The sequence below is a fragment of the Aethalodelphis obliquidens genome, unplaced genomic scaffold (genome assembly GCF_003676395.1).
Source record: "Aethalodelphis obliquidens isolate GAN/ISIS:26980383/991018 unplaced genomic scaffold, ASM367639v1 scaffold44, whole genome shotgun sequence".
Lineage (NCBI taxonomy): Eukaryota > Metazoa > Chordata > Mammalia > Artiodactyla > Delphinidae > Aethalodelphis > Aethalodelphis obliquidens.
In genome coordinates, this window is record NW_020837988.1 from 10,403,788 (window position 1) to 10,414,779 (window position 10,992).

Consider the following 10,992-nt stretch of genomic DNA (forward strand, 5'->3'; position numbering starts at 1 on the left):
CATACACACACACACAGGACTCTGTACACACACACACACAGACATACACACACACACACACACACACACACACGAGGCATCTGATTCTGAGGTATTTATCTAGGAACTGTGCACAAACTGTGGGAGTGCATGAAATACCCAAGACATGTCCCTTCCCTTCCAAATGCTCAAGGCTTTGTCCAGTTGGAGAATCGAGGTGCATGCACACAGGTATGTTGCAGCTAGCAACTGATTGGCGAGTTGCGGGGGTGGCAGTAAATACTGCAGGAGATCAGGCACAGCAGGCCCTAGTAAAGGCTGGAATAATCTAGAACAACCTCAGGGAGGGGATGGGACCTAAACTGGCCTCTGAAGAACCCACAGAATCCTGGAAGCTGGGAGCACAGCCCCTGGAGACAGACAAGGCTAGCTCAGAACCCACTATCTGCTCCCCTGTATACTGAATGTTTGACCTTGAATGGGTTACTTGAGCCTCTAAGCCTTCATTTTACCATCTGTGAGACAGGGACAGTGATAGGATGTAGCTCATGATGACGCCCTGAACAAGTGCCCCCACAGGTAGTGGGCACTCAATCCATGTTAGCTGTTAGCAGTAACTGCAAAGGGAAGAGAGGAAGAGGAGGGGGCAGGGGGCAGGGGGGTTTTTGAACTATGGCCACAGGAAATGGATACTTGCATCCAAGAATATCCGCCTTTAGTACTATTTCCTCTTTAGAGTCTTCGTCTTCTCAGATGAGCCGCAAACATAACTTGGAACCATAACGTGGAACAATAGAAGAAACTCGATTCAAAAAGCACGAGGATCTGGTTCTGTACGAGTGCAGGCGCAGCTCTTCTCTCTCTCCTGTCCCAATGCCATTCTTGGTGATCCAGGATAAAGCCGGAGAGGCTGAGGATGAGGTCCCAGGTCAGTGGGTAATCATCCACCAGGCAGGTAGTGAGGGCAGAATGCAGAGGGCTGGTGCACACTGGGTTAAGAGCTGGGCGGGGAGGGAAGGGAGAGGTAGCAGTCAGTTCAGAGGTAAACATCACCGGGTATCTGTCCCTTGGTCAAGCTGAGTCTCTCAGCCAGAAGTCGTTAGAAGGCATTTGGATCTGACATGAAATGTTAATAATGTTCCCTGGTAAAAAAAAATAACTCATATGTTTACTTAGGAGGTTTTCCAGAAGCGCTCAAGGCTCTTTCCCGACCCAGTTCATCCTCACTGTCATGGCACGTCTTTGAAGGTGCTGAGGAAACTGAGGTGTAGGAAGGGAAAGGGTTTTGGTGAGGGGAGTGGGTACTGCAACTGGATCTGTTCTGCCCTCCTTGTATGTTCTAGACTTTGTCGTTGGGGTGGGTGGGAATGGGGAGGAGCCTCAACTCAGGAGCCCAAGGTGGGCCAACAAATGGAGGGACCAATTCTGGTCTTCCACCACCCCTTTGTCTAGGTCTTGTCCCATGCTCACTCCACCCCCACCTGAAATCACAGGTGAAGGGCCCGCTGTCATGCAGCAGCCATTCTGTGCCATGCCAGCATACTCGATGTCACTACAATCACCGCACTCACAGGATCCATGTGGCTCAGTTCTCAACAGCTCCTCTCTCCTATTGGACTGAAACTTCCCTGTGGGCAGGGGCTGACCAAGTAGACTATTCAGGATCCAAATAGAGTTTCCAGATAACATCCAGGATGCCCAGTTCAATCTGCATTCACATAAACAATGCATTTTATATTATTTTTTAGTATTAGTATATCTCAAATATTTCATGAGACATACTAAAAAATTATGCATTGTCCATCTGAAATTCAAATTTAACTGAGCATTCTAGATTTTTATGTGCTCAGTCTGGCAACCCTAGCTCCAAAGCACCCTGGTAGGATCCAAGGATGGAGCTAACACTGAAGGGCTAAACTTGGCTCTTGTGAAAACGAGTTGGGAGAGGTGGTGCAGGCAACAAGGAGACCAGAGCTGGAGTCTGGGACCCAGCTGGTGCAGGAGGGAACAGCTTCTGAGGGATGGATGGATACACAATGCCCCTCTCTTTGCAATGAATCAGCTTCAGCCTCTATGCTCAAGGCTCAGCCCCATTAGAAAGGTTCATTTGGAGAAAAAACAGAGAACTTCGGGTCTCTGGGCAAAGTTAAGATCCCAGTGTGCAAGGTTAAGATCTCAGCTTCCTGCTTTCATTCTCTCCCCTGAACTTGGGGTCAAAGAGAGGGTTTAGGACTCTTATGAAGCGCTGGGCATTGACAGACATCTCTGCCCTGCATTAGGAAGAAGCAGTCTACACCTGCGAGAACTGGGGCTACTGGACTCTCCTCCCCTGTCCTGATGCCAGGGCCCCTGGCCCTCTTTGAGTGTTCCTGAGCTTTGGACATGTCTACGTCTGAGACATTAGGGTGGAGCGAGTTGCCGTGGGGCACCTCTCTGCTGGGTGAGAGCAGACCACCTGGTTGGTTCTAGAATCAGTACAGAACTGGGCAGTGGCCACACGAGCTGGACAAGCTGTTCTGTCATCAGAACCTCAGACTCTCATCCCACAGGGAAGCTCAACCCCTGTGGGGTCTGAATGGAACAAGATGCTCAAGTGGCCCCTGGCACATCCGAGGAGCCCAGCCAATGAGAGTCCTGTCCCTCCTGGGCCAGAAGGGGCCTTGGACACTCTTGAGTCTGGTGCCAGTTGGGCATCTCTGCTGCTCCTCCTGACCTATCCATCTACCTCTGTCCCATTGCTGATCTTCTGACCTGAGGTTCCAGGCTCTTCCTAGGACCATCCTCCTCGAAGACCTACCCCAAACGGTCCACCACCAGGACCAGTTTTCAAGGCCTCAGACCACCTGTAGGCCACAGCTTTCTGCGAATGGTAGTAGACAGGTTTCCTTCCCTGCCCACCAACAGTGCCATCCTCTACCTCCCCTACCCTGTTCCCCAGGCTCAGCCTCACAGAGGCCACCCACTGGGCAGGAGGGGTACCCCTAGGGGCTAAGGCTCACTCCCAAGTCACCAACTGTGCAGAACTGAACAAGGGGCTCCCCTTCCCACTCCTGATTTTTTAGTTCTCCTCTACCAGAAAAACAGGGAGATGAAGTCCACGCCTGGCATGTGCCTTTGTGTGCCAGCCAGTGGAGGACAGGCCCAATTCTAGTGCAGAGCAGGCAGTTGGCCAGGAGCAGTCAAGATTACCCCTCCCTTCATTCCCAGGGTGGCAAAGGGCATTCATTACATCGAGCGGGGAGGGGGGAGTGTTTAACTCACTCTAAAGGGGGCTGGGGTGATGGGGGTAGTGGGAGGGACAATTCACAAAAGCCAGGGCTAGAAACTCCCAACGGTTTTTTTTTTTGAACTTCCCTTCCCTCCCTCCCCTCCCCCCCACCCCCCTCCCCCGGCTAGGCTCCCCTCCCCCACCTCCAGCCGCTTGGTGGCCTGCAGCCAACACTGGCCACACTGTCCGCATTCAGGCCTCCTGCCCTCCTGGCCCTCTATCTCTTCCCCTGGCCTTCCCAACACTGCACTCTCTCGCCACCTCTCCCCCCTTAACAAACCCCCATTATGAACCGTGTTGACCTCTTCCGCCCGGGCGCCCAGCACAGGCTTGGCCCCTCAGTCCCAGACGGGCAGGCAAGGGGCTTGAGCGCCAGGAGCAGCCCCGCGCCCACCAGGCCGTCAGTCCCGTGGCCCCTGGCCCTGCTCGGCCACTCCAGCCAGGAAGATCGCTGCGTCTGCATAAAGGACGCAAGCATTCCCGGGTCTCGGCTTCCAGGCCCGGCGGAGCCGCACCTCGGAGCTCGGCCCACTCCCCTTGCCCCCTCGGGGCCCTTAACCCCTTCCTGCTTGGGGAAACCAAGGGCCCCAGCCTTGCCACCCAAAGCAGGACGGGTGAGATGGGATCCCGCATTTCCCCGCTCACTAAGGAAGTGGGGACGGGCAGGCCTTGCTCCTCTGGCCTCTTCCCCCTCCCACTCCCCATCCACCTCGCAGGAAGCCCCCCGCCCCCTGCCCTGGCCGCGTTCGCGGCGCCTCCAGTCGGAGCCTCTGGCCTGGTGGTTTCCGGGGAGAGAGGCTGGCAGAGAAAGAGCCTCGCAGCTTCCTCGGTGGGGCGGGGCCAGCGATGGCAGCAAGGGACGCTGGAGAGGGTGGGAGGATCCCCTCCCGGCTGAACCTGCCCTACCGGGCAGGGATTATTAGGAAGGAACACCCCTGCCACATCAGGGCCAGCGCCAGGGTGTGTTGCGCCCTGGGGTGGGGGTGGGGGCAAAGATCAGCAGGTGCCTGGCGGGCGCGGCGCTGGGGGCTGGCCCCACCCAAGTCTCCGCGCCGCTCGCGCACCCGTACACCCCTCCCCCCCACCACGCAGATCCCGGGTTTGCCAGCGCGGTGGGCAGCGAAGGCCTGAAAACTCTGAGAGCGGGGGCGACGCCAGCACAACCCCCCCGCAGGAATTCCCCTCTCCTTTGGAGAGCCTCTCGACTTCCGGGGAGCGGGGTCACTCCCCGGGTGCGGGCGCCTCTGCTCGCGAAACCAGTCCACTTTGCTTTTGCAAAGGTTTAAGCGCAAGTTGCGATAGGTTCCTCTACAACCTCGCCGCCCCCCCACCCCCGCCAGACCTAAGGCGGAAGCGGGATGGGGAGAGGGGTCCAGCCGCCTCCTGAGCCTCTGACGTTCGCTCTTCGCTAATCTCAAACAGCGAAAGTGCACCTTCAACATCTCCATTTAATATTTACATTCAAGCAGGTAATAATTGGAAGCTTATAGTTTAGACATTTCTAGTAGCAGCAGTTTCTAGAGAGCTCGTTTAGCCTTTTAACAAAAAAAATTTTTTTTTGCACATAGAAACAACACATCCATGTGTACAGTATCAAAAAATATATACCAAGGTTACTGGTATTGCAGTTCCTGGAAGGGGAGGAAATGAAATCAACCGAAATACTGAATGAACGGGTAGAAAGGTCAACAGAAAATAGTTTGTCTGATATAGAATATAACATGATCTAGAGAGAACTCCATAAATCTAGGTTTTTATATTTCAATATATAAATACCTACAAATAAATATATATATATCAGCCCGAAGGGGGTGGTGGGCCTTTTGAGCTCAAACAATACATTTCAATAATAACACCACGTACAAACGGGAGTAAAGTCTGCACTTGACAAGTTAGCACGGTTAAAATATAATACTATAACTCTTAGACCGCCTCGAGTGGCTGCCCTGTCAGTCCCGGAGGTCCACGAGAGAGGGGATGGGGCAGATGAGGGGCGAGACCCGCAGGCACGGCGTGGAAGGCGCCAGTGTGGGCCGGGCGCTCCGGACAGAACCCGGTGGAGGGGCGCGGTTGCCGCGGCTTCTGGCATTTTCGCGCTGGGGCCCGGCCCGGATCTCCCGCAGTTGGAGAGAGGAGGAGTCCGCCCCCAGGCCCCAGGTGTTAAGCCCCTGCGGGTACAGCGCTTCCCCTTCCGACGCCCTTCGGAAGGCTACACCGTCACGTACTCCTTGAACGTGACGGTGAGGCAGTTTGCGGTGACGTCGGTGATAATTATATTCCCAAAGAAGGGTTTGAACTCGCTGAGTGGCTCCTCGGGCTCGTCCTGGGCCTCGGTCGGAGGCTTCTCGGCCGCCGTTGCCGGCGCAGCTGCCACCGCCGCGGTTGCGGGCGCCTCAGGCTTCACCTGGAGGGCGCTGGGCGGCTCCCCGGCCTCGCCGCGCGTCTTGACGCAGCGCAAGTCTATGGGCTCGTCCAGGTCCGAGTCCAGCAGGATGACCTCCGGTTGCGGGAGGGCGGCAGCGGGGGGCACGTCCGCTGGGCGCTCGGCGGTGGGGCTGCCCCCCAGGCAGGTGGGGGTGCTAATGCTGCGCGCTGTCAGGCGCTTCTTGCAGGGCTCTCGCTCGCCGTGGGTCTCGGAGAGGCAGCGCTTGCGCGCGTGGGAGAGATTTAGGTCGACGGCGTGGTGATGGTGATGGTGGTGGTGGTGGTGGTGATGGTGGGAGGGCAGCTGTGTGCCGCGGGGCGGGTCCCAGGCCAGCAGGTCAGGCTTGGTGGTGAGCTGCAACGGCTGCTCGCCGAAGGCCTCCTTGGTCGGGGAGAGCTTGCGGGAGCCGGCCTCCTGGGGCTGCGGGTCCCCGGCCCCCGGCCCTTCCTCCTCCCTCCTCTTGGAGGGCGTTTCCACCTTCTTCTCCTCCGCCCCCGCGGCCTTTTTGAAAGTCCTGTCTGCAGGGGGGTGACGCTCCTCGGCAGCCCGCTTCTTGTGGCTGGGGGAGCGCGCCTCGCCCTCGGCTGCCTCCCCGGACTTGATCTTCACTGCCTGCATGCCATTCTCCATGTACTTGCTCATCACGATCACGATGCGTCCGTTCTTGTTCTTGTTTTTGACTATCTTCATCTTGCCCCCAATCCCGTTGCCCGTCACCGCTTCCTTGGGGGCCGGCGTCATCCCGTTGGGGGGACCCTTCTCGGAGCCCTTGCCTGGAGCCCCGACCGCACCGGCCAGGGGCTTCACCGCTCCCAGGTAGCCCTTGGCACCCCCGCCGTGGGCCCACTTATCGGGCGGGTGGCTCTTGGCGCCTAGGTCCGGGCAGGTGGGGCTGGGCGCCTCCTTGTGGCTGCCCTGGTACTGCAGGTCATACATTTTGGGGTCCGGCTGGTAGGGGTGGTGCTTCTTGCTGTTGAGCTGGTAGTAGTATTTGCCGCTCTTGCCTGGCGGTGGGGGCTTGCCTGCCCGCTCCTTGCTGTGCGGCTGGTACTGGTGGTGCTTCTTGCTGTTGAGCTCATACTGGTGCCCCTGGCCCTTGCCCTGACCACCCAGCTCCAGCTTGGCGCGGTTGTCAGCCGAGGAGTCCTGGAGTCCGGTCAGCACGTTGGAACGACGGGCAAAGGTAGGTACCTAGGGGAATGGAGGTAGAAATGGAGGAAGAGGTAAGAGGAGGGGTAAGGCCAGCCCCAGAGCAAGCCTCAAGCTCCAGGAGTGTCCCAGCCCCTACCAGGTCAGCAGCTGCGTTATGGGGTGGGGTGGGGGGCGGGGAAGGGTGTGGGAGGTCACGATGAAAGGAAGTGGAATTGGGTGTTCTGGAGGAACTCGCCCTGACTTCCGGGCCTGGAGGCAGCTCAGGTGGCAATGTCATGGCAAACTTTTGGACGGCCCCCGGGGCCAGGGAGTGTATTCACCTGCACCACCAGTGGTTTGGGCTTCGGCCCTCTCTTCCGATATCCCATCAGCTGCTCCTGCCGTTCCCTGGGGAGAGGGAACAGAAGGCAGTGCTATTAGCCTCAGAGTCACCTCCCTCCTGCTATGCCCCAGCCTGCGTGATGCCCCCACTTTGGTGAGCAGCAGGGCCAGCAAGAACCGGAGGGATCAAGAGCTCACGGCAGAAGATCGCCTCGGCTGCCACTTGGGTGCCTCGGTCCAGCCCAGAGTCCCGCTTTACGCCCACACCAACCCCTATCTGCCCAAGGGGGTCTTCTCCGAAGGTCTTCCCCACCTCAGATGTCCATACCTGACCCGGGCCCCCGCACAGCCCTGCCTCTTTGCCTGCAGCTTGGGGCTGGGCGGCTTGGCACTGGTGTCCACAGCCTTGGGCTCGGGGCCCTGCACAAAGTGCACTGGGCTTCGGGGTCCAGGGGATGCAAACAAGTCCAAATGAGGTGTGCGTCCACCCTGGGCCTCCCCGTCAGAGGCACGGGATGCTAATGACCTCATTAAGATTCAGATAACGAGTGCCGCCGGCAGAAGGGAGGACTCGGTTCCTTAAAGGCCAGGCACTAAACAGGGGGAGGGGCTGCGCCCTTGTTTACACAGCGGCAAATGAGCCAATTAGGGGCTGGGGGCGGGGGCCGGACGCCGAGGCCAGGGCCTGGCCAGGTTCGCAGCCACCTGGTGAACCGGCTCTGGCAAGGCCTGGGCAGAGCTGCTGGGCGGGGCGACGCGGGGCGGCACGCAGAAGCACCGCCTCCTCCACGAGCCCGGGCTCCCAGCCTCCCGATTTCCAAATTATTATTAAAACCCATGGCGGTGGAGGTGGTCAATACAGCTGCCAGGCTTCCGCCTGCGGCCTGGTGGAGGGTGACCTGAGGCTGGGGGAGGATGATCCTAGCACTGCCCAGCTCTCTATGGGAGAAGGGAGTGACTCTCCAGCGTTGGCCAAAGTTGCAAACCATTCCCGGGCCAGAAATCCGCTCTCCAGCGACCCTAGGCAACCCCCCTCCCGCACCCTTGGGCTAACCCAGGGGAGTTCCACCATGCCTGGGGGCCCGGGCCGGGGCCTAACTCCAAAGTTGCATGGCATTGCAACAGCCTGCGTTTTAAGTCTTTGGGGACCCATTATGCAACATGGCATCAGCCGCTGACATGGTTATAGGGTGGTGAACTCCCAGGTGGAACCTGGGCAGGATCCCTTCTCGGCGCCCCCCTACATCGCAGGAGAGCTGCTTCCCTGCTGGTCGCTTGTTCCAAGGGTCTAGAGTTTACAGTTTTAGCGCCAAACGCCCCACAGGAAATAATGCAAAATAAAAGGGGGAGGAGGGATGGAAGGCAGCGGTGTGGCCCAGCTCCGCGGGCTCTTGCCGCTCCTCCCCTCCTCGATCGCCCTTCCCCCTTCTGTCCTCCCCGAAACAGAGAACCGCAGCCACCGGCGGTGAATCCAGCTGCAGCAGCTGCAGCGTGACAAGCATCTGTGCCCACGATGAGCCCCTCGTCAGAAGCCACCCCTCCACCACCAGGCAGTGCCCATCCCACACCCTTTGGGCCAAGCTCCCCCTGCCCTGAGAATGGGGTCCAGACCCACCAAGCAGCCTAGTGGGAGGTGTGAAGGGCACGCAGCTCCAGAAAGAATCTGCCCCCTGCCAATCCCAAGTTCCCTGGGGGGTGAGTGTGGCAACTTAAGGCCTCGTCAACTTTTCTCCAGTCCCCAACAGGTTAAGTTCAGTTCCGTGACGTCCGGTGGTTTCACAATGCCAGCTCCCTTGGAGCTGCCCCGAGAGTTGCCCGTGCCAAGCGGCCAGTGGCAGCAGGAAAGCAACACCTAGGCTCCGGGGGTGGGGCTTCAAGGTAGCGAAAGGAGGGGGGCCGGCAGGGAACCAGGCACAGCCCCAACTTCTCCGCGCAGCTGTAGGGCCACCCGCACGCACCCTTCCCACAGTTTCCCCCAAACACAAGCCTCTCCTTCTCCGGCCCTGCCCCCCCCCCCCCCCCCCCCCCCCCCCCCCCCCCCCCCCCCCCCCCCCGCCGCAAGCTGCAGCAACCGCCAAGGATGTTGGTTAGAGGAGCCGAGGCCCCAGCCGTGCCCATTCAGACCCGGGGGGAGGGGACTCCTGCCAGCCCCCTCCCGGCCTTTTCCCCCTTTCCTGTTGCAGCGTTGGCCCACTCTCCCATTCCCATATACGGTCACGGCTGCGAGAGGCGACTGCTTGAGGGACGCTCACCTGTTCTGGAAGGCGATCAGCAGCCGGGGATCCAGGATGTTCTCCTCGGGTTCCCACGTGTTATATCTTGCAAGGGAAAAGGGAGGGGGACACGGCGTAAAAAAAAAAACCGAGCCAGCTTTGCGGCCTCCAGGTGGGGAATGACATAAGGCCCTACTCTGTCTTCATGAACCGAAAGCTATTTAGCTGTGGATGTGGGGGTGGAGAGTCAATTTCTGCAGGCCTGACACGGTCCCTGATACACCCTCCCCGAGTCAAAATAAACACACAAGGGCAGGAAGAAAGGGGAGGGGTAAGGAAAATGAAACTAGCAGTTTATTTTGCAGTTGTCAAGAATTTTAAGCATGTTACTGCGACATGTTCCAAAGCCACTTTGCTCACCAGGAACCCTGCGTGCAAAGCAGCCAAAATGCAAAGTCGCAGTCCCCTCCTCCTCTCCCCAGCCCCGAGTCTCCGCGAGGGCTTCAGCCATTCTCCATTTGACCCCTAATCCGATAACCGTCAGCCAAGCGGCCCCCCACACCCCCTCGCGGCCCTGGAGCCCGCTGTCACGGGCAAGCAACCCCCAAATACTCAGCAACACAAAAATATGCCTCTGTGTGTGTGTGTGTGTGTATGTGTGTGTGTGTGTGTGTGTGTGTGTGCCTGCGCGTCTGTCTCCATCCGGTGCCTTCGCATTTCAAATTAAAAAAAAAAATTCCCCACCAAAAGCGCCGCAGTGACAGTTCCCAACATTTTCTGCTTTTTTTCTTCCTCTCCCTACACCACTAGGAGGGAAGAGGCACACAATTGCATTTTCGTCGCTTTTTAATTTTTTTTTTTTTTTTGGTTTTGCAATATGGAGCCGTTCGGTGGAGGGAAAGGGGAAAGGAGCCATTTTCTGCTGCACATCAGTCAGTGCCTGCGCCCTCCCTCCCTCCGCCGGCCTCCCCGGCTCGGCCCCGCGTCTCTCCAGCTCCTCCGGCTCCTTTTAGTGCATAAATTAGTGATGGCATTTCCCGGAGAGCAGAGCACAACACAGGGCGCCGGGCTCGGGCTCAGCGGCTCGGCTTCCCCAGTGCCTGCCACCGACTTCCCCACCCCCTCCTCCCTCCACCCCACCTCCACCCCGCCTCCCGTCCGCTCCCCCCACCACCCCACCAGCCCAGCGGGTCCGGAGCCCGGGAGCCCCGCGCCTCGGCACCGGGTTCCCCCGCCCCTCGGCCGCTACTTACTTGGGGGACCAGCCTCTCCATTTCACCAAATACTCCACTCTGCCCTGAGGGGGGAAGAGACAGCACTCCATCAGCTTCCGCGGGATCCCCGGCTCCGGCCCGCAGCCTCCCCACCCCCTCCCCGCCTCCCCGCGGGCTGCTCCGGCTGCCGCTCCCCCGCCGCCTCGCCGTCGCCCCCGCGCCGCCCTACCTTGCGGATCCGCTTCTTCTCGATGCTCTCCACCGCGAAGACGTGCTCGCCAACAGCTGGCAGCTCCATGGCCGAGCCGGAGCGCGCCGGGGCGCGGGCGGCCGGCGCGGCTGCAGACGCTGCTGGCTCCCGCCGGCGCCCCGCTGCCGCCCCGGCCGAGGCGCCCCCGCCGCCCGCGCCGCCGCCGCCGC

At 59.3% G+C, this 10,992-nt stretch overlaps 1 protein-coding gene across 2 annotated transcripts; it reads right to left on the reverse strand.

Moving 5' to 3' along the window:
- Nucleotides 1–4,675: 4,675 nt before the first annotated feature.
- Nucleotides 4,676–10,986, reverse strand: CBX4 (chromobox 4). 2 transcript variants are annotated; one of them, XM_027080916.1, is made up of 5 exons: nucleotides 10,802–10,986; nucleotides 10,612–10,655; nucleotides 9,398–9,463; nucleotides 7,145–7,211; nucleotides 4,676–6,863 (listed from the first exon to the last, which is right to left on the reverse strand). In XM_027080916.1, exons 1-5 carry the CDS (start codon nucleotides 10,868–10,870, stop codon nucleotides 5,457–5,459), a joined length of 1,653 nt encoding a protein of 550 aa, XP_026936717.1. In that variant the 5' UTR covers nucleotides 10,871–10,986; the 3' UTR covers nucleotides 4,676–5,456. The 2 variants fall into 2 exon arrangements, with proteins under 2 accessions (XP_026936717.1, XP_026936718.1); XM_027080917.1 differs by lacking the exons at nucleotides 9,398–9,463; nucleotides 10,612–10,655; nucleotides 10,802–10,986 and adding an exon at nucleotides 8,761–9,128.
- Nucleotides 10,987–10,992: the final 6 nt, after the last annotated feature.